The sequence below is a fragment of the Ixodes scapularis genome, unplaced genomic scaffold (genome assembly GCF_016920785.2).
Source record: "Ixodes scapularis isolate PalLabHiFi unplaced genomic scaffold, ASM1692078v2 PGA_scaffold12__126_contigs__length_90152505, whole genome shotgun sequence".
In the NCBI taxonomy this organism is placed as follows: Eukaryota; Metazoa; Arthropoda; class Arachnida; order Ixodida; family Ixodidae; genus Ixodes; species Ixodes scapularis.
The window spans coordinates 23,736,007-23,763,267 of NW_024609838.1; the positions used below are offsets into that span (position 1 = coordinate 23,736,007).

The window sequence follows — 27,261 nt, forward strand, 5'->3', positions numbered from 1 at the left end:
AAAACTTCAAGCCATTCGGAGTTTGTTAACAAGGATTTCTCACCACGTGTCCGTAATATTCGCAAAAAGCTTTGGTTCGGAACTGTTTAATTTAGAAAGAATGGCGCCAAAGTAAGTCTGCGTTACGACCACGCCCTTGTTGACAACGTTCGATGCTCGTGGGATGCAACAAATCACAAACTTGTAAAAGTTGTTCCTTTTGCTCAATCTGGACGTTCAAACTGGCACGTAAGGAAGAAACCGTTTTCTGTAATAAACATTAAAGCTAGAAGCCTTTCTCCCAAAGTCACTGAGTTTTCTTGTATTGCATTTTCATATTCTCCACACGTAATATGCGCAACGGAAACCCGGTTACATGATGCCATTCTTGACTGTGAATTCACCCCTCTTAATTACAACGTATTATGATGTGACAGATCTGCCAGAGGCTGGGTGTTGCGCTACTTTTTTTTTTTTTAACTGGCCTTAACTTTTTTTGTTTTTTTCTAATTTGACTAACACCGAGTCTTTATGGTGCAAGGTACAGCCCGATACGTTGGTTGTTGTTATTCGTGATGTTTATAGAGCTTCTAAATCTTCCCTTCAAGTTACTTTAGATATTCATGATTTCATTCAGAAATACAACCTCGCATATTTTAAGCTAGTCTTACTGGGCGATTTTAATGCGCATGATATAAATTGGGAGACACGTTTGATTGATTTCCGAGATAGGGCCATTTGTGATGCTCTGGTAGATTTGACGTTGTCATTTAACTTAGATCTCGTGGTTAACATTCACTCAAAAAATAATTATTTTCTTGATCTTGTTTTTCTTTAGCCACACCATTACAAACCTAGGTTACGATTGCGAAATGATTGAAAGAATTTTCAATCACAAATAAGTTTTAGTTACCTTAAGCTTCGTGTCGACCATATAAACTCTCAATTATTCACGGTCTTTGATTTCAAGAGGGTTGACGATGTAGCTATAATTGATGAACTTCATTTTTGTTTTGATTCCTTTTGTGATCCGAATGCAGACGCATATGTCGATGCGCCGCCTTGTCATTTAAACTTTCTTGTAGATAAGTGTATTAACAATTCTCTAACTCTTAGACAGAAGAAAAATTCTTCGCACCACTGGATTACGAGGGAGGTCTTGGAGTTTATGCGAAAAATAAAAAAATAAACGCTCTGCGAAACGCAGTCTAACCTCGGCTGATAGCGCTTTCTTTGAGGCCCTAAAGACGACTTGGAAGGAAAAGATGTTAGCAGCTAAAACCAAGCATTTTAACGTAACTCTGTATCAGTGTATAAAATAAAATCCTGCCAATTATAGATGCATATCCTCCTAAAATATAATGGGTCGCAAAGCCTTATTATTCGAGGTGAATCCGTTAGTGAACCACCGGTGATTGCTAGCTGTTTTTACGAGTACTGGAAATCGGTGTTTAGTTGCGATAAAAATATTATGTTCCAGATTTCTGCTTGGACGGCACATACTCGGCTTTATCGAATATTAGCACTAATGCATCCGGCGTTCTTAATCTACTCCTGAAGCTCGATTGTAGAAAGAGCGCTGGCCCTGATGGGATCCCCAGCTCTTTTCGTCACCGTTCTTCGCTTTGAATATAAAAATACGTATATGTAATTTAAAAATAAATATCAATTTCTAGTGCAACCGTACCTCGACTATGGAGGTCGGCTAAAATTATTCCACTGTTTAAATCCGGTAGCAGGCAAGTGTTTACTGATCTTAGACCCGTTTCATTGGCATCATGTTTTTGAAAGCTTCTTGAGCACATATTCCATAAACATATATCTGAGTTCCTAAAAACTAATCCGATTCTTTGTCCCCAAACAACATTATTTTATTATTTAGAAATACTGCAGACTCATGTTCGAGTCCAAGCATGAGGGAGCATCACGAATATAAACATAATATAATATATAACACCGAGAAGACATCAGTTCCAGCTGCAAGACGTAACAACAAAGTAAACTCAAATGAAGACATTAACAAAAACATGACAAAACAATCACATACAATAACAATAATAACAATAACAATCGCATAATGCTCTCGTCCTGGCTACTCTACCTCTATCAAGTTACTAGAATTTACCCACGACATTGCTTTTGCCTTAGACATAAAAGAGGAGAACTAGATGCAAACTTTATTGACGATTCAAAAGCTTTCGATAAAGTAGCACATTCTAAACTTCTGAAAAATCTGCAGATGATAATAAGAAAAATGCATCACTAATTAATTGGATCGCTGAGAACATAAAAGGTAGATCTCAGCTTGTCTGATATGGGGATGTTTATTCCAGCAACGTCTGGGTTGATTCAGTTGTCCCGCAGGCTTCGGTGTTAGGACCATTTTTTTTCTTTATATTAATGACGTTGTTGACCGTATTCCTGTTAAGATTTACCTTCATGGTAATTATTGCGTTTTATACAACGATATCGGTTCCATAGATGATCACGTCATGCTAAATGGCTCATTTTTATCATTTCTTAATCGCAGCAAGAAATGGCAGATGAAATTTAATTTTGAAGATTCCGTATATCATCACGTTCACTAATAAGAAGGTGTCGTCTGTTTCTAATTATAGTACAGATACTGAAATTTGGCGCCAGTTATGTCAATATAAGTATTTGGGGAATTTTATTTACTTCAAGTCTCTTTGCGAAGACTGCAGGTTATGTTAAAAGAACTTTAAAATCTTCAACAAGGGAAGTTAAATTAACCTCGTACACCGAGACCTTAATTCGACAAATTTTAAAATATGGTTGTGTAGAGATATTAAGCTACTTGAAGCAATATAAGCTAAGGCAACTAGATTTATTTTCACTCGATATGATCGTAGATTTCCTCCTTCATTGTCAATGCCTTAGCTTCGAGACGTGTTGTGGAACGACTAAAGCTGCTACACAAGGTAGTGAGTAAGAACTCGGTAGTTATTTGTGAAAAGTATATTGATTTCACTACTCAATCACGCACTCGTTGCTTCTATCCTCTATATTGTACCGCATACATATTACATCAGTAGTTGTAGATATTCTTTTTTTTTTTTCGAGGGCCATATATACTTGGAACAGCATTGATGGAGCTATTCGTTCACTTGAACTTGAGAGATTTATATTAGAAGTGCACTAGGCTATTGTTGGCATGTGTTGTTGTTTTGTTAATCAATATTGAACCGTTGGTAATGTTTTTCTGTAGGGTGCGTATTTCATACATTTTTTTTATGTTAAACTGACATGCAACGCTTTCTTTCCCACTCCTGGAATGACCCTCTTTAAGCTCGCAGTATTTTAAAATAAATAAATATAGAAACTTAAAAAAAAAATTGGTCTGAAAAAAAAAAAAAGAAAAAAGAAAACTCATTTCATAGAAATGTTTCAGATACAAAAAAAAAAAAAAAAAAAGATCTTCGCACATTTCGAGTTTTGCGCGGTTTTCAGTCGGTTTTTCGTGCACAACTTCCAGCCTTTCAGTTAATGCACCAGAGAGCAGTGGCGAAGTTCACAGTCACGAGTCGCCAACTCCACACCGCCTTGAGCCTAAAGCAAAAAAAGAAAAAAAATATATCTGTTGGAAGAGCATTTTGCCGCCGCATCAACCAAGTCCCATATAGGTGCGCAATAACTCTGACTCCGTTCTAATCTCTGCCTCCGGGGGCCCATACCGTTAACTTTTATTGTCGCCCACACGTTACCCCCGAGTTTTCTAGACTCCGCCAATGTATACATATATACATTTTCTAGATACCCGTTGACTCATGCTGCGGTGAGCTGAATCTATGAGGAGTGGAGGTTATTTTAATGGGACCGCCCTTAGACCGCCGCAACGCCGTGGTGTGTGAATCCTTCATTCCCGCAGTGTTTTTTTCTTTAATTTCGATTTTTTTTTTCGTCGCGGTTATTTATAAGCGACGGGTTCGGACTTAATGGCGCCATTTGCTGCGTGGCCGGGCTTATAACGCCTTTGCACATTTGTCCTTATATGTTTTGTTTTTTTTGTCTTTGCTCCTGTATTTTTTTTTTTAATTTCTTGTCAAGCTTTCTGTTGTTGTTTTTAAAATAAGGGCTTCGCTATAGCGTTGCTCGTTCTCTCTTTTTCTGTCTTATTATTTTTAGCTCGTAAAATGTTGGCGCCTGGTTAGGACAATGACCCTTCCCCCCCCCCCCCCCCCCCCCCCCCAAAGTAATGAAACTCTGAAGAACAGAGAGAGACCAAAAACAAAACAAACATTTTACACGCGACAAGTCGTAGCGATCCTGACAAATCAGATTGTGCGAATAAGAGTATTAAAGTGGTAATCATGGCAGTTTTCAGCGACAACCTGTTCTTCCAATATTTTCTAAAGGGCTGGAAAAAATTATATTATATCGTTTAGACAATTTTTTTACGAAGACCTCAGTGCTAACTGACTCCCAGTTCGGATTTCGCAAGGGAAAATCCACGGAAAGCGCTCTGATATCACAGAAAGAAATAATATTACACAATATAGAATGCAAACTGCTGACACTGGGAATATTTATTGACCTTAGCAAAGCGTTTGACTGTCTTAACCATTCGACGCTCCTTGATAAACTTTCATGTTATGGCATACGTGGCACGCCTTTGATACTTATTCATTCATATTTAGAACACCGTAAGCAATGTGTCTCCGTGAGTGATCATGTTTCCTCTTTGCAAATCTTGAAGTTTGGTGTGCCCCAAGGCAGCATACTCGGCCCTCTGTTGTTCAATGTATATATAAATGATCTAGTCAATATTTGCCATCAAGCACGTTTTGTAATGTATGCAGACGACACGAGTATATTTCTGTCTGCATCGAATATGGACGAACTTATACCCATGGGAAACTTAGTTTTGGAAAAGTTTCTTTCGTGGTCAAAAATAAATGGTCTTAAAATAAACACTGTAAAGTCCAAAGCAATTTTGTTTAGACCTGTAAATAAGCACGTTATTAGTAATTATACTCTAGAGATTGGAACTGACCAGATTGAAATAGTTAAACAGCACAAAACGCTAGGTGTCATTTTTTCAGAACATATGCAATGGGATAATCACATCGAATACTTAGTTACGAAACTGTCAAAAGTTGTTGGAATAATATGCCACTGTCGCTCCTTGTTGCCTGTAAATATTAAAATGCAAATTTATCATGCTCTGTTTAGCTCACAAATTAACTATTGTCATTTGGTTTGGGGCACAACAACCAAATCTAATATTAACAAACTCACGATCCTACAAAAGAAAATGCTGCGTTTTATTGCAAACGTGCCTTACGACACTCATACTGAGCCATTATTTCTTAAATTCAACATCATGAGGATTGCCAGTGTATACGAGTACCGTTTGCTATGTTCTTATTTATTTTCGACCGCTGAGTTTGCTTCTTTTTTGTCTAATGTATCCCATCTGACAAAACGTGAATCCTTCATCCTTGTCAGACGCAGAGAGTTCTGGAACGTGCCTCATTTTCGTACAAATTATGCACTCCAATCTATTGCGCATAACCTGCCTTCATTACTTAACAAGTTCCTTATAGACCACAATGATATTCACTGTTTAACAAAAAAAGATGTACGTGTTTGTTTTGTTTAGTCAAAGTGTATTCTGTAGTACTTGTTTTTTTTTACAATGCCCTGTAAGTGCAGGGGCACCAGGCCCAGTCAAGCTACCTCATGGAAGCTTTTTGTCTGGTGCCCTCAGCACAATATTGCTGAAAATAAATATTACTTACTTACTTACTTACTTACCACTCCCGGCAGCTCATAGTTCTGGACAGACCTAGGGGCTTCGGCCGAATAAACGTGGCTACCGTAGAAGCTACGCTTAAGTGTAACGACACTTACCCATCTTGTGGATTAAAATCATGGTTGCCAGTTATCTCAAGATTTATCTGAAATCACAGGAAAATACGCTTTCCCGTCCTCCACAAATGTTTGAACGATTCACGACAGAGCAGAGCAATATTACTTGCGCCTGCTAACATCGAATCTCTACTGCTGAGGAAGTCGCACTTTTTGAATCACGACGACAGCCGGCAGTTGCGTCTGCTCTCTCTACTAAGCACGAAGATGGCGGCGCGCCCACAACGATATCGGGGAACAGAGTTCCGATACTCTAGGCCTAGCTCATTTAGTGGCTCTAGCTCTTTCATCTATTTCTATCCAGAAGTACAAACCTCTATCAAATGAGAATCATGCTGCAAAGTCAACAATGATAACCACCAACAATGCCTGGTGATAGATAGAGGGGGGGGGGGGGGATTGGCTTAGAAGGGCGGGAGGAATCACATGTTTGTCTAGGCTAGGTGGCGCAAGCTACCGCCCGTTACAAAACGTATAGCCAGTAACATCCATCCATACATACATCGTTTTTGTTCTGTTTACAAGCAAGCCCGCGTGTTTGCCCACACCACATGAGGGCAATGAGCGTGCGCAAAAACCAGATTCGCTTGAAGTGAAGCGTTTGCGCATGCTCCGTGCCGACAGCAGTGCCATCGCAACGGTGTAACGTAACAGCCGCATGTTGGTCTATCAAACGGTGTGGACACTTTGAACCGATATGAGACCGCTGGCCGTATCACTTTTCACTTGTCCTTTTCTTGCCGCATGCAACAGGAAACTCCGGACAACCTGTTACGTCGACGAATCTTCTTGGAGAAACTTTTCCGGAATTCAGCGCCATCTGGTGCCTCAAATGGAAGTTTATTTTTTACCGTACTAATGGCGGCAATAAACCCGTAGTCTGCAGTATTTTATCAGGCACAGTCACTTTCGCAAGTCCGACAAACGAGAATATGCGCTTCACTGTACACTTCTTCCTCAATCTCTGTCAGTGCCGATGGCGAAAAAGATGCAACCAGTCAGAACGAAGCACAAATCCCAAATAGACGCTTCGGTAAAGTTCTATACATCGAGGAACTTTGAAGCCGATTGTTTGCTATTAACAGATCGACTGGGCCCGAATCAGGAATGGATGCTTACGCAGCTCTTGCATCCAATTTCCGCATCGCATCGCTCTAATAGAGGCCTTGAATCATCTGCTCAGTAGCATCTTCAACTTCTTTCTTCGTCAGTGAACAGAAAAGAAGTCCGGCATTAGTATAACACATATGCCATTTTCTCAGATGATATATAATAGTGATCAAAGTCTCCAGACTGAATTTCGGAAAGGGTCTATTCTGGAGGGAATTATACATCTGTCCTCTTTTTAGTGTATAGGTAAGCAACATTTTAGAAACTATCCTTGTTGCCTGAAACATAACGTCCATTTCGTACGAAAAACAAAGAAAAGCTTCTTTGACTACAGTAGAAACCATAGCATTAAAGGGCACAAATGTTTCTTTTTTTTTTACATTTGTGGCTTTACTACGTAGCATGGATGTCGTGAACAACGCTCACCGAAATATAATTTAGACGGATGATTTCTTGTCCCGTGAATGGATTAGGACTGCAAATTAACCAGTCATATGCCGGTGGCGCCGCTCCCGGTTGCGGCAGAGATCGGAAATATGCGCGTGATGTTTCAATATCTCTTCCTTTATCTTTTCATTTATATCTCCCATACAGACGCACACAAACACGCACATAGACACGCACGCGCACACGCAGAAAAATAAAAAAAAGAAGATATATGTTGAGAGGGGCAGAATACACATTTTACACAACACGCAAACCAATACGCACACCGACAGAGCACACACAACAACTGCACACAACGTACAAAAAACATGATCCCCAACATTCTGGGACATTAGAGCAACTGTATAGGTTCTTACAGTGATTCTGTAAGACATCAACTACTTGCGGCATCTCTCTGCAGATTCGCGCACACACCCAATAACGAATAACAGCAAACACATAGACACACACACGCACAGACGCAAAAAGAGAAAAAGAGAGAGACAGAATACTCATCTCACACAGTGCACAGAAACCAGCCCGCACAGCGACAGAGCACACGCAAAGATCACGTACAAACAACGCACGCATAAACACGGTCTCTCTCTCTTTTTGTCTTTCAGTTGTAGTTTCTCTCTCTATTGCCGTGCCAAAGCCTGCTTTAGTTTTTTCTTTTTTTAATTTTATGTGCTTACATTGTGCAACCAGTCAATGCGTATCTAGGTTCTGCATGGAAGTGTACTACCCGGTACTACGCCTAAACGTGCCAGATAAATTTTGTTTTGTGAACAATATTTATCTGTATCTTGAGAATAGATGTTTCCTTCGAAATTTCCGAGGGGAAAAACAAGGCTCGCCGTGAAGGGAAATAAATTATCGCGTGTTCGAGGACATTTCTTCTTAAAGTGCCTGCTACTCCACGCCGATCACAAGGGACTACTGTACTCCGTCTCACCTTACGATGGACCGCATGGGTGGCTACGAGCCATCCAAGCCAATCCAATCCTCGCAACTGTCACGTGGCCTTCGGCGAAAGGCTCAGCAATACACGTAGTTCGGGTAATAACCTTCACAGCGCTGGGAATGACTGGGCGTGACTCGTAGCATCCGCCTAGGTCCATCGTAAGTTGAAATGGAGTTGACAGAAAGAATGTTTGAGAAGAAACGTATAGACAAAGCACGCGTCGACGTTCTTCCGATTTCTTTAAGGGCTCTCGGGAAGCCGACACGCGTGTCGAGAGAACGATGTACCAACTGGCCCATCTAAGCATTTTATTGTCGAGAGAAACTGAGATACGAAGCGACAACTTTCTCCGCAGAACAAGAAGAAAGAGAGTTACGCCTTAGGAAGGAAAGGAAAAGGCACCTCGAAAAACTAGTGTGTCTAGATTTCAGTGTGTTCTTTTTTTTTTTTTTTCAACTCCTCGAATGGTGTTTTGTTCATACATAGCTTGCAAGTGCCGCCATTGCTGGGTAGTGACGGTTATTCCGAATTACTGGTTACTTCGAACTACAACTTCTGCGGTTTGAAACTAACACGGTGAACCGAACGCTCGCGGAGCATAAGATACTGGCGTGGCCGTTAATGACGTCACAGGCAAGCTATGTGCTGCGAGGAGGTGACGAAAACGTCGATCGTCTGGAAGCGTCTTCGCGTCTCCGCCCGTCATCCTCTTCGTCACGTGACGATGCAACGCATGCGCACTTGCGACCAATCTGCGCAGGGGAGGCACGCCATAAAATCGCAAGCGCTCTCCGTGGTTTGAGTTGCTCCCTCTCTTAAATCTGGGCTCTGCACGACAAAGCAGGAGACACAGGACCCAAGATCGATGTTTGCTGCAAGAAACGCAGCTTCTCGCTGGTCGTTTGTCATTCATTACGAACGGCGGCATCCCATTTTCGAGCGGGTAAGGGGAAGGGGTGTATTTGAAATATCGTTAGGGAGGCGATCAAAAGAAAGGTTTATACGCAGAAATTACAAAAAGAAGTAGGTTCGTGGCAGCCGTCTGAATCATCCGTGTACTTTGTTTTCATTGTCTTTTACTACTACTTGCTCGTGAGACGGTGCCAGGCTTCCTTCATCATTAACATAATGATGATTATCATCGTCGTCGTCGTTTCTAGATACTCTTCACCCGTTAGAAGGGGAATGGCCAACACAATTCAGTTCAATCCAATCCAGATAGTTACAAAGGGAATGGCCAAAACAATCAAATTCAATCCAATTTAAGTCGTTCCAAGGAGCATGACTAACAAAATGCAGTTAAATTCAACCCAGGTTGTTACAAAGAGAATGACCAAAATAATCCAATTTAATCCAATACAGATCGTTGCAAAGGGAAAGACAAACACTATATAATTCAACCCAATCATCATCATGCATGATTTGATATGAAAGCGGTCATTTAGAAAAAAATATATTCAACAGCACACACGGCTTGCACGAGGCGTCATCACCGCGTGCTGGTGTCTGGTTGTCATCCATACTTGTTCTTGACAACAAAAACAAATTCTGTGCGAAATTTGTGCTGCAGAAGATACGTCTCGGTAGAAGAAACACCACAATGGCAGGCGATGTGACGTCGGTGCACGCCATGCCCAAGCTCCAAGCGGACGCAGACGCTTTTAACTAAAAAAGAACTAACACGAAAAGTCGTGGACAGTTTCCGATCGTTGGGCGGGCGGTGGGACAATGGCTGCGATTGTCTTTTTAAATCGGTCCCTTTTACTGAATATTATCTGTAGAGGGAACGGTGGGGGAACAGTTCAATACGATCAGCTCTGCTTTTCTATTCTCTCTCTCCCTCTCTCTTTCTCTCTTGAACGAACCGCGCGCCGTGTAAAAAGATGCAATAAAGTCAGAATCGAAGATCGCAGACGCTCGTTATCTGTGATCATTATTCGGAAGAGGTATACACTGAGCGTCATTGTTACCGCAACCAGGACATCGGCGCTTTTTTCGCATTTTAATGCGAAGAGGAATTGGTTATTGGTGGGGGCACTGCATTTTACTTCTTATGTTAATGTCCTTAGTGAGCTCTACCTAGTTCCCACCAGTTTGAACGACAGCCTTTTTACAGAAAAACCCAGCCCAAACTGGCGACCGGATTTTCGCGTTAAAAGTGTCGCGCTGTGTACAAAAATGCATGGCAAATTACTAGGCAATTATGTTGCACACATGAATCGTTCTAGCATCCCAAACGTCTACATCATCGTTTAGCAGCACGCCTAACCTGTTCGGCCAGACACCTACGTTCACGGCGCTCTTCATCAGATAATTTAACGCGTGGCATGTGTACACTTGAAACCATAAACCTAGTGATCTTCCAGAACCTTCTAACCCACTCCTCCTCTCCCACATCACCTCCTCACCTACCTCTCCTCATCACTTCAAGCCTGGTCGCATGACGTCCCCGTAAATCAATCAGCGTCGAGCACCTCGCACCTCGTCTCCCACTCGTCAACCAATTGGTGTCGAGCCTCGCGGCCACGTTTTTATCCAGGCTTCACTTCCGGGCTTCACGAAATGCCGAACACCTAGTCAAAGCACGTTTACCGTTAGAACAACATGACGTAAATACAAGGAAGCGAGCAACACACGTTGGGATGGACAGACATTGGCGAGGTCTTCAAGCACATAAACAAATTTGTTTTAACTTTTGTATTAGCTTCGCTAAGTGAGAGAGATTAAAGGCCGTGAGTGTTATCGCATCAGTATGGTTGGGCATCGTACAGGTGTGGTCGTGTATCAGTGCTGCATTACGCACGTTAGAAAGGCTCGAGGTTAGCGCTGTCAAGATATCTCATCCACGGCGTGAACCAGGTGTGTAGTCATATCACAAAGGTGAACCGACCTTCAAGCGCTCTTTACCCTCAGATGTAATTTGCTTCTGACGTTTGCTCGGAGTACGTGGAACCCTACTCGTGATGATCCTGAATGTACTATGCTGCTACACTTCTCTCTAAGCACAGAGTATGGTAGGTTCCGGTAGCCCGAAGCTGATGAGTCAAACTAACCATAGACTCATCTGGTGGCCTTGCCTGGAAGAAACAAGCGTAGCTTTTTTTTATCAAATTTATGCAGTTTCAGTTTGCGGGGCATCGAATGACATACCGCTGTCCGTAACGGCTAGTATGCCATCTTCAGATCGGCTCCTGGGCGTAATGCAATATTCTCATTATCTAGATCCTTCCTAACAACCACTTCTCTCAGCAAGTTTAGGTTTTCCTCATTTAAACAACCTCCGGAAAACCGAACTGTCGGGTCAAAATAGTCAGGCGAAGCGGATGCCAATCATCCACGAGGACCATGAAACTCCATAAGGTGAACTTCACTCGCCGCGTTGCAACCGCGGAGGCGCCTATTCCGTTCCATTTACGTCATCCACCCCCGCACGAGTCGTGATATCGGCCCACCATACTCCAAAAGCCTCGTCCAGTCCACACACCAGCAGAAAGAGAAAATAAACAAGACACACAAGACGACGTCCTTGCCGAAGATCTGTGCACACGGACCTGAGGTCCAAACGCAACGATGGTCACCCACGTCATCTTGGACGTCAACGCACGCCAACGTACTGCAGCGTGCACTACTGCATCGGAACGGTGTTTTCAGTGCACGCTCGCGGCACAAGGGCGCTGGTCCCGAACCTCCTTGCCGTCCACCCTGATTTAGCCCGGTCACGTGCACATTCCAAAACGGTGGTGACGTCACCATCCCCGCGCGTTGAAAATTTTTAGGCGATCTATATTTAGACCGGAAAGGGGGGACTCCTTGATGTGTGTTCTTTCGCTCTGTGGCCAGATCTTCTGAGTCCCGTCCCGTGGACGGTACGGAGCCGCCGGTGGAAGCTACTGCGGAGGTTGTGCGCCTTGTGGTTGACGTGGCCGTCTGCGTTGTTGGATTCTGTGACCGCCGGTTTGGCGGGTGGTGCTGGTTTGGTCCGTCCTTGAGAGACATTCCATTGGAGTTGCGGTGTGGAAACTATATACCTGTCACGGGTGTTTAGTGCCTTCCGAGTCGGTGGTCCTGTCTCGGGAATACTTCAAGGTCTGGAGCAGTATTGGAGTTTGGCACCGATCGCCGAGGTTTGCTGGTGGGTGTACGTTCTTTGTTTCGCCCTTGTCCGCATCAATGGCCGATGGACACATCAACTGTCCTAGTAATTAATGGGGCTGCAGAGCAGAAGAATCAGTCAACCACGAATGAAAGGGGACGAAAAGACAGAGGGCGTCCTTTGCAGGTAGTTGTCACAACAGTCCGAGTAGAATCAACTCCCTTTGGATTCTTGATAAGGCTTGCTTATGTTCCCTCATAACGCCATGCTCTTGGTTCGAGAACGTATAGTATGTCTGTAAATATATACTCTCTATTTCACATTTGTTACATTTGCGCGGCCTTGTTGGCACGGCCGGTAGCCAGCGATGTTCAGACAACTAGTGTGATGCTTGGTGATGTGAAGAGAGAACAGTGCAGAGGCCTTGCATCTGGGTGGTGTTCGTGCGATAGACTCTTCTACCAAAAATGAAACAATAACTTAGCGTGGCGCTGTCAAATTGAGTTTTATTTTTATTAGTATGGTGTTGTATACGATTAATTGCGATGTTAATGTCACTATCTTCATTTTTGGCTTCTGTTTTTGTTGTGCTCTGTCAAATCTTCAGGGTTTGACAGAAAGCTTTGCAAGCCCTGCATAAAGCATTACAAAACACCAGAAAATTAAGAGTTGAGGTGAAATTGCAGCCTTACTTCGAGGAACACAATTGATTTAATTCAAAATTATGCACATGCCACATGGCTTAAAAATACGTGCGGTGTTCTTTAAAAAATATTTACCCTTTCAACACAAAAAAGTCGTGTGATGTTACGCGAAATTAAACATTGCATAAAGTTAAAATGACATCTCATTTTATAGAATAATTATACCTAAGTGTATTATTATACATCACTGTGGAGGATACATGATAATATACATATCACCATACACATGATAAGTGTTTCTGAAGAGAAGTGGCATTGTACACAATTACACAAATTTCGCATTGCTAGGAATAGATTTGGTGTCACATAAATATCCGTACTACACGTAGATTGAGAGACATCTGGTTACGCTAAGGTTATTGTACGTTACGCATATCGCACATAAAAAGAAAACTTGGAATAATGTGAATATGACTGTACATCCTGCATGCGGCTCATAGCTGGGAACACATTTAATTTCCTTAAAAAATAATCCTTTTGACTTGCCACTTACTGATAATGGCCCAAACCACACACACACACACACCTACCATGGACGCCGAGCCATGTATATGACGCTTGGTGGGACTCAGGAGGCAGCTCTTCCAAACAAAGAGCTTCGATGTTCTCGATTCGAGATATATACCAGAGAAGATTGAGTGTCAACAGTTTGACCGTTATCCTAGGCCTCCAACAAATAAAACGAGGATAACTTGTTCTGGGTGACCCCAGTTCAACATTCTTGAGCCACATCGCTTGTCCACCAAGACTGTTCTTTCGTGTCAAGTAGGTGACACACGGGCGTGAAATAAACGTTGCCACGGTCAATGATAGGTCAATAAAGAGGTGCACGGTCACCCGTGCATCTTATTACCGTTCCGCATCCAATCAGATTGCGACGTTGGCCGATAAGGAGGCAGAAGAGCCAATCACGACGCAAGAAGGCGGGAACATTATAAGCCACACCGAGTATACACCAGTTCAACTCTCTGGCGTCACGCCGCCGTGGTGGCGCTGCTGTCGGTACTGAGCATGGCTAGGTGGCGTAAGCTACCGCCCGATCCAAAGGGCTCAGCCGGATTCATCCATCCATCCATCCAGCATGCGCAAGACGCTTTCTCGCTCGCACGAATCTGGTTTGTGCTTACACGCTGTGCCCACACAAGTTGTATTTTGTATAATAACTTGAATGAAACCAAAATTGCGGGAATTGGTCGGCTTGATCCAGCGAGACATTTCGAAAGAAAAGTAAAAATGCCTGCTTTCTTTCTCGTGACGACCTTGCCCATTTTAACAGGCAGCACTGTTGAATTCCGGAGCCAAGCACTGAATTAAGCATTTCCCGCGAGTGTCATCAAGAGTGAATATGAGTTTTGAGTAAGAATGTAAAAGTATTTAATTTTAATAAAACTTGTCCCTTTTTTTTTTTGTGAGTACCACTGCGTTAAGTTTTCAATGAGATTTTGTGCCATTAAAGACATAGCAAGAAAAAGTAAAAGAAAAGCGTCGCTTTCGACACCTTTTCATATAATTTGCATTAATATCAGAGTTACCGAATAATCGGTTAAATTATCGATTAAAGAGTGACGATTAACCGGGTTATTTTTTTATGAAAGCCTAGCCTTAATTATTTCGAATCGTTCACTTCATCCAGGCAATCCAAGGCTTGATGTGGGGAACCTTCTGCGGCCTGTCATCTGCGGTGCAGTAGATTTGACAGTTGTTCAGTCGGTAGACGTCGACCCACGCCCTGGTACAGTCTCCCCGCTTTTAAAGTTCCCCCAGTTCGCTGAAGGACATTGAGGCAAATTGTGAATATACCGCGTTTTCCGGACTATAGTCCGAGGACTATATACATGTTGAAAAAGTTGAAATTTTACACGGTGCGGACTATACCAGGATTTACTTTTTTCTTGATTGATGATTAGGACACGACGGATTATGTGAATGACAGGGCACGTTATTGATGGTTGTTGTGTGATGCAAGCTTGTTTGTAAGCTGATAAAAGAGGTATTTGTCAAGGTGTGCTCTGTATAAAAAATAATTTACACGTGCGGGCTGAACACCAGGTGCGGAATGTGCACCAAACGCAAACTATCTAATAAAGAAAGCGTTTCTTTTTTTACAGTTTTGTTTATGTCCATTTTATACCAACACGTTGTCTACAAAGAAGCCCGCATTTGCCCACACACCAGATGCGCGTAAGATGACGTGTGTGCGCATTCGCATTTGCGACAGCAGCGCCCCGCTGCGGCCTGACGTCACAGAGTTGAGTTGGTGTAAACACAGGGTGTGGACCATAGTCCGAAAAATACGGTATTTTCGCCTGTGAGTGACTCCATAAAACGGAGCTCTAAAACGAGACAAAACAATGGAAGAAATAAAGTATACTTTATTTCTATAGTTGCGGTTGGAATGTATATCTTACAGTTACCGAGCCTCGAAGTAAATTATATCACAACTACACTTATTTCTGGTCAGAAGTACCGACCTCCGACTATAAGTTACTGAAAACGTAATTAAATTACAGTAGCTCAATTACTGAAATTAATTTATTACCTAAGTATGAAGTGGGCCGTTGGCTTTAGAAGATATGACGGAAGCCACAGAGGCACACACCTTTCGAAACCCTGTCACATTTGAAAGGTGCGCCGAGATGATTTTATCATCTCAGCGCACCTATATTATGGCGACAGTTAACGAAGGCTCACCTGACGACACTAATCAACTCTTCATTCGAACAGACGTACGACTGCTAGGGTCAAAGGCAACCCTCCCAACACCCTTGAACAACTAAAGGGCTTTGCAAGCACGGCACCCCTCTTTCCAATTTTCAAACGTGCATCACTCGAAGTAAAGCCCCTGAAAGGATTTAGTCATGGGTGTAACTTCTGGTACACCCTTACTGAGAACGTGAAACTATTTAATCTGCATTTGTCCGAGTCGCTACACTGTATTATCTGTTATAGCATATAAAACCGGCTAGATGAGCTTCGCTTGCCAATTTTCGGGTGGAAAAAGGTTCTTTTAATGAAAGTTATATACTACCTTCTGATATCGTCAAAGTCCCGTTTCCTTCCTTCTAGTCTTTCACCCATTCTGGTGTCACGTTCCTTAAAGTTTCCTCCGTCACACAGATTGTATCATTTTTTTTTTTCAGTAGGCTTAACTGCACTGTTTTGCATCTTACGTAGATGTTAACTTTTAATATTAAAAACACCGGCTAGGTGGCGCAAGCCGACGTCCATCTTAAAGAGTTAAGCCGTATGCATTCGTTCATTCATCCTTGGCAGCGCCTAACCTTTCTTCGGCGTTCAGTGGAACGCGTCTTCGGCTGTTGTATTTAGCGTCCTATCCCGCCCATACCTCAGAAGTTGTCCCGAAGTGGCAACAAATGACGTCACAGAAGCCGGCCTTTCATGCAGTCGGATGTCGCGATCCTGGCGTTCGGTTGCTAGAAGTCCCTACAGAAAGTACGAGCGAACGCGAGTGTCGCTGTTGTCGCGGAGTTCCAACTGCTGGCAGCCTAAGCTTTTCTGGGCTGTCAAGCATGGGAGCGACCTACTGCAGAACAGGCGTGTACCACATCCTCCAGCGCTACTGTGACACCTCCAGGACCGCGGCCTGCTACATCATGGCGCTCCTATGACGTCATCAGGCGGAATCCGAGGGACCAGTTTTTAGGACGTGGTAAATAGACCAACCAGAGACGCGTTCCAGATACGCGGCCGTGCCAGTACACGTGCAGGAAACTAAACACGAAATGGAGCGATGACGCGCCATGTGCTCTCATCCGGAGCTTGAGTAACCACCACGGAACGCGCCCGCGCCGCGTAGGAATAATAACACATATGGTAGCGAGCATCGTGGGAGCATAATATTTTCCATGGTGTATGTATACGTTGCCAGGGACAGTTGAGACGTCGGGAGAGATTGATGATTGTTTGGGGTATGGTTGCGGTGCAAGCACGCTACAGGAGGTGTCTCGCCTTCCTAGCAAAATCTCTTGAAATAACTCCGCTCCATGTGACGTAACGGCCTCCAGGAAGTGTGGGGTGTTTGTTTTCTTTTTTTTTCTTTGGCTTTTGTTGTAAGAAACAACGTGAAAGCGTGATTGGTTAAACTTGAAGGTGCGCGTGTGTGGACGGTGCAGTTTAAAACATCAAACATCGCACATAGTTTACCATGAAAGTCCTTTCACAGGTTTCCAGTCGCAATCTTTCGGATGAACTTAGAACACGGCTAGAATAACTACATGAATTTGGAGTTGCGAATAGTGGAACAGGTATTGCCGATCCATATACACACGTAATCGCCTGTAAGCAAGCTCTTTTTTTTTTTTTTTTACGAGAGTTGTTTATTCAGGAGCGAAGCATCTGAGCATGGTCCGTGTGACAGCCAGTGACGTCATCTTGAAGTGAAGCCAGAAACATGAGTTGTTGCGTACGCAGTCTGTTGAAAGCAGCTGGCTTTTTCAGTAGTTCCGAGGTCCAAAACACGAAAATAAATAAACTAGTGAGGACATTCTAAAAGAACGGTAAGCACCCAGAAGACAAGGACACGTGAATGGGACACCGCAGCACGCTTTGTGGTATTTTCTTCACGTGCATTCGACTGCTGGGTGTGAATTAAGTGGTTCCAAACAAAAGTTTTATGGTGCCTGAAAAATTCTCGAGGAAGCAACGACACATGAAGACACCACAGCGTACTTCGTCGCGTCTTCTTCACTTGGGTTTCTCTTCAAGGTACCTTCAGTTTCTTGGTTTAAAGTGTCCCAACCGAGCACTGTGAGGACTTTGGAAATGCTCCGAGAATACGAGCAGTGAAGAAGACATCGTAGTGCGCGTTAGGTCTTATCTTCTTAGCGTGTTCTTTTCACGTGAGCGTTTTCAGTTCAGTTAATCAAAGGGCCCCATCCAAATGCTGTAAGATGCTTAAAAAAAAAAAAAGGAGACAGAAGACAGAAATAAGCGAAAAAGACGCAACAGTACGGTTTGTGGTGTCTTCTTTTATGTCCTTTACTTCTAGGTTTTCTTACTTTTGTAAAGAAGACACCACAAAGTGCACTGTGCTGTTTTCTTCACGTGCCATTGTCTTCTCGGTACTTTACGAGGTTTCTCGTGTGGGGGGGCCGCGAGGCCCTGCCACGTTATTTAAAGTGAGGACATAGAACGAGACAAGCGAACGACGTGTCTGCCTGTGATGGCGGCTTCAGAGCATTCTCTTGCACGCGCTCCCCGAGGCGCGTGCGCGTGCTGCGCCTCGAGCCATCTCTTTTATTTTCATGAGGAGAACATATCTGTAGGGTGTAACGCACCCACAGATCCATTCTTCTCATGAAAATAAAAGAGATGGCTCGAGGCGCAGCACGCGCACGCGCCTCGGGGAGCGCGTGCAAGAGTGCAAGAGAATGCTCTGAAGCCGCCATCACAGGCAGACACGTCGTTCGCTTGTCTCGTTCTATGTCCTCACTTCAAATAACGTGGCAGGGCCTCGCGGCCCCCCCACACGAGAAACCTCGTAAAGTACCGAGACGACAATGGCACGTGAAGAAAACAGCACAGTGCACTTTGTGGTGTCTTCTTTACATATTTTTGTCCTTACCGTGTCCTTGCCTCTTTCGTGTCTCTGCCTTCAGTTTGTGGTTCAAAGGGTCCCAACGGAGCGTGGTAAGATGTCTGGAAAGACCCCAAGAAGACAAGGACACATGAAGAGGACACCTAGTGTGCTTTGTGGTGTCTTTTTCCCATGTCCTCGTCTTCCAGGTGCCCTTAGTTCTGTTTTATAAAGGGCACCAGCCGAGAGCTCTTATGTAATGTCCGCCAGCCAACGAGTACTGTCCTCGTGCCCACAGGGCGGCGGCAGGTCTCCGCCGGCCATGGTGAAGCGGCGCTGAGCCGGGGGCGCCCCTGAAGCCCCGGCAGCGGCCCCACGGCAAGGCTGGCCGAAGCGCCCCCCGGCGCCGGCCAGCTGGCCCCGGAGTCCCAAGGGGCCAGACCCAAGATGGGCCGGGGCAGCAAGAAGTCCTCCTCTTCGACGGCAGCGGCGAGGGCCAAGAGGGCAGCGTCCCAGCCGCAGCGGAGCAAGCCCAGGGCCCCCCGAGGGTCCGCCAACTCTGGGGTGCTCAGCTCGCTGAACATGGTGCAGCTGTCGCTGCTCAACAGCGGCCTCCTGCCTCTGCCGGACGAGGCGTCCGCCTTCATCCCGACCAGGCCCATCGAGCTGGCCAGGTTCCCCAAGCACATCACCCTCTTCAAGAAGTACGATGTCTTGCTCAAGACCGAGTTTCTGGTGGGTGTCCTCCGTTTCTTTCTCGCTCCCTTTCTCTTCAAGGATGAATGGATGGACATAAACGGCTGTACCCTTTATAACGGGCGGTAGCTTGCGCCACCTAGCCTAAAAACGAAAAATATTCGCGATCTTGAATCATGAGAGAGCCGGGTTAGGGGTTGTTGTTGTTAACAGGTCCTGTATGGCCTTGTGTACGTTTTTTTTCCCGACATCCGAATTTTGTAAGAACTACTTCACGCAGCGTATGAACACTGCACAGAACTTTTTTTATTTTCTTGGCGTGACAGCGAGTACCGTCACTTACAGCTTAAAAAAACAGCAAGGGCGTGGTGAGTCCTGAGCATTTTGGTATCACTCCGCCGCCAATGAGGTGGAGGCTGTAAGAACTCTAGAGAACGGAAGCGTGAACAAAATAAAACAACCTGCATTTCTTAAACTGTGTCGACGACAGTTTAAGTCCTGACTTATAGTTTAAGTGGAAGTTCTGACCTTTAACCTTAACCGTTATTTGGCTAGTTGCTGCGGGTTCCGTGAAGCCGTGGCCTGTGACGTCACATACTGCAACGCGCGCAGTGATGCATTATGGGACTTCACAGACTTGCAGACCAGTTCAGTTTCTCCGCTAAATTTAGTGGAGAAGTTGAATTGGTGTATAGGTCGCGTGACATCAGGTCACGTGCCGTCAGTTTCCCCGCTAAATTTAGAGGGGAAATTAATGTCACCTGACATGATGTCACGTGACCTGTATAGCAATTTAGTTTCTCCTCTAAAGTTAGCGGGAAAATTAACATCACGTACCTACACACCAATTCAGTTCCCCCGCTAAGGTTAGCGAGGAAATTGACGTCATGTGACCTGATGTCACGTGATGCCAGTACATTTCACGTATGCAACACAACTGCGTAGCAAATTGTCATGCAGTTAATTTTTTTACAGCCAAGCTGTAAATGGCTAGGGTTCCTTGCATTTTTGATATCCGTGTGCAAAAACAAGTCAGAAATCGCATGTAAAAGCGCTCCATTGTATGGAACTTTATATACACCCCTTTACCTCGACATGTATTTTGATAAGGACGTCGAAACGTGTGATAATGGAGATACATCCGAGAGTAATGGGCCTCCTCCCGCTCGAGTCGGGTGACGTCAACGCTTTACGTAAACAAAAACAGCAGCTGCCGAGCAGGGCATTTCATTGTGTTCTATTGGGACTCCTGAAGAGCGACGTGTCTATGACGAGCGCCAAAAATCTCACCAAAGCTGTAATGGAACCCATTAGTGCATATCATAGTGATCACAAAGCAATCATCACTACCATTTCACAATGATGTATATATACTGTTAATAAACATTTGGTGAAGTGCTTTTGTACGTCTCTTGGTGAATCATTTGTGGTAATGCTCTACGGCTTCGCTGGCCAACAACCTTCACAGAGTGAAATGGCTCCAAATTTGTTTTGTTTAAATTTTTCATACAGTTTAAGCCCCGGCTTTTGGTGACCCAAAATTATAGAACTGTCTTAAATGTGGGGAAAAGGATAGTAGCCTGACCCCTCTCCCTCCTCCAGCGCCATTGGTAGGTTAGGAAAGATAGGTCGTATCTCGCGCGTCGAAAGAACAAACCATCCCGGCTTACTCGCCTTGACTCGCCTCGCTGTGACGTCTTTCTTTTTTTCTTTTTTAGTTTGCGTCGCTGCGCGTCGGTTTCTACTGAAAAAGCGTCGACGCTTATCGGCATTTGCAGACGAACGATTGTGAAGCTATACGCGGCCGGAACGGGAGAAGAAGGGTGTGCCTTGTTTTCGAAACGACGCGAGCGGAAGTTGGGATATTAATTCGGGTGCCCGTACATAACCTCCCCGGGAACGGGAGAAAAGACAAAGAGCCCATAATCTCGTTAGTATATACGAGTTGCGCACGCCAGCGGTTGCAATTCGATTACGCAGAAGGGCGGACAGACAGACGGCTACATTATAAAAAAAATTTATATATATATATATATATAGAGAGAGAGAGAGAGAGAGAGAGACTAGTTGGCACATGGCCCTTCGTAAAAGCTACAGTCGTTATTATCCTTCAATCCATCTGGAGGATTGCCGTAACGAATCCCCTCTCCCCCCCCCCCCCCCCCTTTTTTTTTTTGTTTTTTGTTTTGGTTTGTTATTGTCTTCTTGTTTTTTTCTATGCATATTGTTTTGCATCGTTATATATATTTCTCTGCTAGTCCTTTGAAATTAGGGTTTTATGCGCACGCCTATGCACTTCTTTAAAAAGAAAAAAAAAAAAGATGCGGCGTGTAGAATATTCTTTTGGCGTTGGTTATGAACTTAGGGGAAAATGGACTCTCCATTACCCCCTAGGTCAAGCCACTGGTCGGCGAAAACAAACACATACGAAAATAAAAAAGAGAAATACGGATTTATTAGCATTATTGCGAGAACCCAGTGAACGCTCGCTAACATATTGCTCGCGTTTTTTCGTGCCGCAATCGTGGGAATATACACACCTGTTAATGAACTATAAATGGCGAGGCCTTGTTTTCGTGGTAATATGACCAGGCGTTCAGCTTGCCGTTTTAATGGTTTGTTTTGTGTGTGCGGGTGTCAGCCTGTCAAGCCTGTCAAGCTATATACATGCGGGGCGTCTTTCCGCAAAAAAATGCTTTGCTTGAGAGAATGTGCGCCATGTGATACCGTTAATATGCATCTTCATTACTTAGTTAGCCCGGCTTTTCAACCCGTTATTTAACTGGCGTCCTCTTGCTCGTTAAAATCCTTCGTATTCTCAGCGCACACTGTGAGCACTGGAAGTAATATGGTCAATTACTCCTCGCAAAGGAGATTGGTGTTGTGCTTCCATTATTTACTAGTAAGTCAGGGTCACAAAACAGTTTGTATAATACCGGCCAACTACTATTTCACATCAAGAAACCGCATACACCCATAGCCATTGAAATAAAGGAGAAAAAAAAAAATAAGAGACTATTCTTCAATTTCAAGATTTTTCTCTGTCTTGTTTATTTCTTCAGAAATTTCGAAGACAACAAGATTACGTTTCCTGGCTTCTTTCTTCCGTGATTCAATAAGCCTTTCTTGCGTGCCGTGTGCAAGCTGTTGACGATGTCCTCGTGGGCTTCCACGAACGCGGAAGGTTATTTTCTTCGTTCAAAGCTTCTTCCAGAAACTTTTATCAAGTCGCTGCTCTTCGGTGGTCCCTAATTTTTGTCGCAAACAATTTCTCCACTCAGTATTTTTCTTTTTTTTTAGGAAATCTTGGTTAGTTGTTGGTTCTGTGCCCTGTTCAACGTCAACCGCCGCAATCACAAATGAGTAGATTCCACGTGTGATGTGATTTCACCGTACATCACTTTTGGTTCGCAATGACATTCGTGTAGGGTTCTCTTCCAGGTCTCTAATTTCTGTCGCTGGTACAGTTTGTGTCCTCAACGAGTTTTGGAGGGCATCATGAACAGCCGTTGTCCCCGGACCCTGCTCTATGATACCCGCATTCATAGATATAGGTGCATTCTAGAACATTTCGTTATTTTACTCCCAATAAAACTTGAGATCACGGCAGGGAACAATACATCAAAAGACCCCTCTTCTTAACCTCATCAAGCGACATTACAAAGTAATAGTGTTTTGTGCTGCGGTGTTGTAGACGTTCCTCCTAAACAGGAACAAAAGCTGTTTCTTGTCATTATTGAAACCAGTTTTCGATACAAACTCAAATAAATCGGGAAAAAAAAAAAAAAAAAAAAAAAAACTCGTTCCTGTCTTTTTTTTTTCCTTTTTTTTTTGGGGGGGGGGGGGGGTCGGAGGGGGGGGGGGGGGGGTTGGGGGGAATTGGAGCGTGTCGTTGCCTTAACGTTACTTTTGCGTATTGTAATGTAATATTGTGCCGTATAATCCGTGGATAAAATAAAACAAGGGAAAATATCCTATTTAAATGGGATTGTGTCGAGTCGACACGATCACAATTTGTTTCGGTTCCTTGTTTTCGTCTCTCTCTCTTTCTCAGATACTTGCCCATCCCTTGAAATCGAAGGTAATAATCAATATTATAAAGGCCTAAATGACTACTCAATTCAATTAAAATTGCAAATACATAAAAAAAACTACTTTTTTTTTTGTTACCTCGAAGACGTTACGCGTTCCCGTTCCGTGATGAAACGGCGAGTTCCAGGAACCTCGTTCCTTGGAACGCCGATCCCTACAACGCTGATTTGTGTGTACGTTTATACAGACGGAAGTTAGTCAGCTGCGATGGGCGTCTGTGTGCCTCAGCCGTTGGTGAGCAATTTAGCCAGTGCAGTACAACCGCTAGCCTGGGGTCTTTAACGTGCACCACGCAGTAGGGATACACGACCGCACGCCGGTACGATATCCTCATCCAGATAGAAACAAACGGTTTGGGGGGGGGGGGGGGGGTGAAAATTGAAGCCTGGATCTCTCGTAAGGACGTCTTCATGGCCGCACTTCGTTTCAACTGATACGACCCAGCGAACCGGACGCTATCAGTCCATCCCAGCCAATCCAGGTTCGCGGGAACGTTTATATCACGCGATTGGAGCCGAGGTCACACTGCTTATACATACATCGTATAGACGCACTCAACTCACTGACGTCACGACAGTGCGGTGGTGCTGCTGTCGGTACTGCGCATGCGTAGACGCGTCACTCCTCCCGAGTTTGGTTTCTGGGCACGCGTGCGCAGTGCCACACCTAGTGTGAGCACATCGGGCTTCTTTTCTAAACGCTGAGTTGGTGTATACAAAAAGACACGCGGAGTTTGTTGCAGATGTCGGCGGCGCAGTTGTCCGAAGACATGCCTCAGGCACGTTCGAAATAGCGTGCTTGCCACATGCGTAGGTTTGCTTCGAAAACACGTCTGCAGGCGGTTTTTCGTACGATATCATAGCCTCCTATATGCTGACAAAGCCTGGCAGATCGCCACGAGAAGCGGCCGCCGAAAGTGAAAAGGTGGAGCGGCAGACAACGTATGAGAGGAGATGCCACGTGACTGGCGCCCCGCTGTGGCGAGACGCCGAAACACACTTCTCCCGAGCGAACAAGTGTGTTTCGGGTCCTGGGCGCTGCAAAAGCCGTGCGCTCACGTCCAGGTTCCCCGATGAAATGGAGCTTTGATGCTCTGTTCTCTACCAGATCCTCGCGCTCCGAATCTGCGACGGGGCACTCTATATGGCTCCGTCCTTGAACTGACAGGCTTTGTGAGTATAGAGGAGGCTATGGTACGATGTACGAGCAATGCGCCACTCCCGAAGGTCACGTGACACTGTCATGGCATTGGATTGGCTTGGCTTCTATGACTCGTATAGCGTCCGCGGCGGTTCGTCGTATGCCAGAGAAACGGAGTATGGCTCCTTGGCGCGCAGACAAAGAAAACTTATAAAAGAAAAAAAAAAACAAAGAAAACCAAAAAAGAACGTTACTTTCATCTTGAGTTTTGAGTGGAAATCTAGTTCAAGGAATTTCTGTTTCTTTTTTTCTTTCTTTGATTGGTGTTTTCTTTCGTAAGTGACTAGTTGGTTTAACGACGAGAGAAACGATTTTAGCAGACGGACGGTAACGATAAAAAAAGGTCTTTAATGGTTCGGACGTTCTGCGTTCGTTGCGATGCGTGCACTTTGCGAGTCAGTGAATTTCAGAACAACTCATTATTTTTAAGAGTTTCGCGTGTTCCTGCAGATGTTTTTTTTTTAATATTATTATTTTCCTCGTAATGATCGACTTTCCGTGACTCGCTGACGGGCGTTCGTTAAAGCAAGCGAGCGCAGTCGACTTTTCTTTTTTTTCTTTCTTTTTCCCTGCCCATTAGAAGCTCTCTTGATTTTTTTTTTTAGATTTTTTTTTACTTTGTCAGTTTAGGGAACATCGTCTAGAAATTTGCATGTTTCTCGCGTTCATTATCTAATATTAGGTCGTTTCACGACACATCTTTATATATAAAGTATAGCTTGTTCCGAAATCCCCATCATTATCTTTATCTTTTTTTTTTTCATTCGACGGTTCTTGCCGGCGTTGTGCAAACCATTTGTACGGCCACAAAATCACTTTCGCGGAATAAATGTTATTGTTAGTCAACTCTTTTCATCGGAACTAGTTTGGGAGGCATTGACGATGATTTTCTAATTCGCGAGTTCTTGTTTTAAATTTTGTTTTAGTCTAACTTTTCTGTGGTTGTTGTTTTGTTTGATTGTTCATACTTGAGAACGCCTTCGCGCTTATTTTTTGAATTGTTGTGTCTACGTTGTTAGGGTGCTCAGTGTGATGGCGCTCATGATTTTGAATTTGGTAAATTTCCTTTTTATTTAGTCAACAACGTGTGTGTACCCAAATGGGTTCGCCTCTCCTAATTAAACTTTGTGGGCTACAGTATGTTTTATAACTTAATACTAGTGAAATAAATGAAGTGCGTCTAAGAAATTTAACATAGTTTTTGCAGATTTTACAATGCAGATATCACAAAGTAAATGCAAACAGGTGCGGGGTGCGGGATTGCAGCGGCAGATTTAGCGCCAAGCATGAGAAAAACATGGCTGCCACCAAGTATAAGGTGTTTGGGAGCAAATAATATAGCTTATCTCTGGCGTGTTTTTTTTTTTTGGCGCTTGGGTGACAGACATTCGACGTCCAACCTCACGGCAAGGCCAATAATGAGGTACAAAGCGCGTTCGTCAGGTTTTGTCGCATAGTTTATACGCTGCGATAAGTGGTTTAGACAAAATTTGGCAGCTGCAGAGGAAAAAAAAAAATGATGTATTATTTTTTTTTATTATTTCGTATTTGAAACATGTACGCTTCGACAAAGTAACGAGTAACATATCTTCAATGCACATATACATGCAGGTATCTCAATTCTTCACACAACGGGGGAAATGAAGAACACTTCGCGCGACCGAGCTTTCTTTTCTTTTTTCTTTCTTTTCTTTTTAATACACGTTTTCGGTGAGGAGGTGGAATACTTGTTTCCTTCTCAAGGAAGAAGAAAAAAAAATGCGCATAGTTACTACGCCGTGCGAAGCAGATATAGCTGGATTTCAATGTCTGAGAAAAGAAAGCAAACCAGGCTTTCTAGGTTTAAAACTTACACGTATTGGATAGAAAAAACAAAAAACAAAAAAAAAAAAACTTATCTCGAATTCTCCATAGGGGTATGTTCATTTACTACAGAAGCCACAGTAGTTTCTTGTTTGTACGGCGGTCCTGCCACATTGGTAATATCAGCAACTGTCCGCAGACATGTTGGAAACATTCGTTCGCACAAAGCAAACACGCTTTCGAACATGCGTGACGCCTTCACGCATAATGCTCACACGACACATTCTCTGCTCTCCGGGTTCATGCGAAAGATCGAGACACGTTTTAGTTATTCCGACCGCATATAACGAGTGTCGTTTATTTTTGTACGCGGCTCTGTTCAGAACCGCGACGCCGGAGGGAGAGAAGTGTGCACGACTTCGCGCGAGACAGAAAGTTGGCTCAGGTGCGAAAGGAGGAAAGGATCCCCCGTTTGGGGCGGCCTTCGCCCACTGATCCAGATGAGTCCGTCCTTGACAGCGAGAAGAGTGCCGCATCCTCCGAACCCCGCCCCCCCCCCTCCCGCTACCGAAATCTAGAACACCGGGCTCGCTCGCTCGGAGATGCTGCTGCTGGCTCGACGAAGCGTGACTCATAGACAGACGCTGGGGTCTCCTTTCATGCACGCCGCCGCCGTTGCTGCCGATATGCAACTCCGTGGGGGCGCCCGGAAAAACGACGCGTGCTTTGCCGCCTCTCTACGTGTGCGTGCTTTGCCGCGCTTGGA

The 27,261-nt window shown here is 44.2% G+C and overlaps 1 protein-coding gene across 3 annotated transcripts in view; it reads left to right on the plus strand.

The window, feature by feature from the left end:
• LOC8051620 (receptor-type tyrosine-protein phosphatase kappa) overlaps nucleotides 1-27,261 on the plus strand; it is a 103,011-nt gene that overhangs the window by 42,780 nt on the left and 32,970 nt on the right. For 2 of the 3 annotated variants that reach the window (XM_040207626.3, XM_040207628.3), the window contains exon 2: nucleotides 19,003-19,439. In XM_040207626.3, the coding sequence (XP_040063560.1) occupies nucleotides 19,152-19,439 (288 nt within the window). In that variant the 5' untranslated portion in view covers nucleotides 19,003-19,151. Of the gene's footprint in view, nucleotides 1-12,208; nucleotides 12,504-19,002; nucleotides 19,440-27,261 lie in introns of those variants that run through there. The other variant, XM_040207627.3, reaches the window with a different exon arrangement.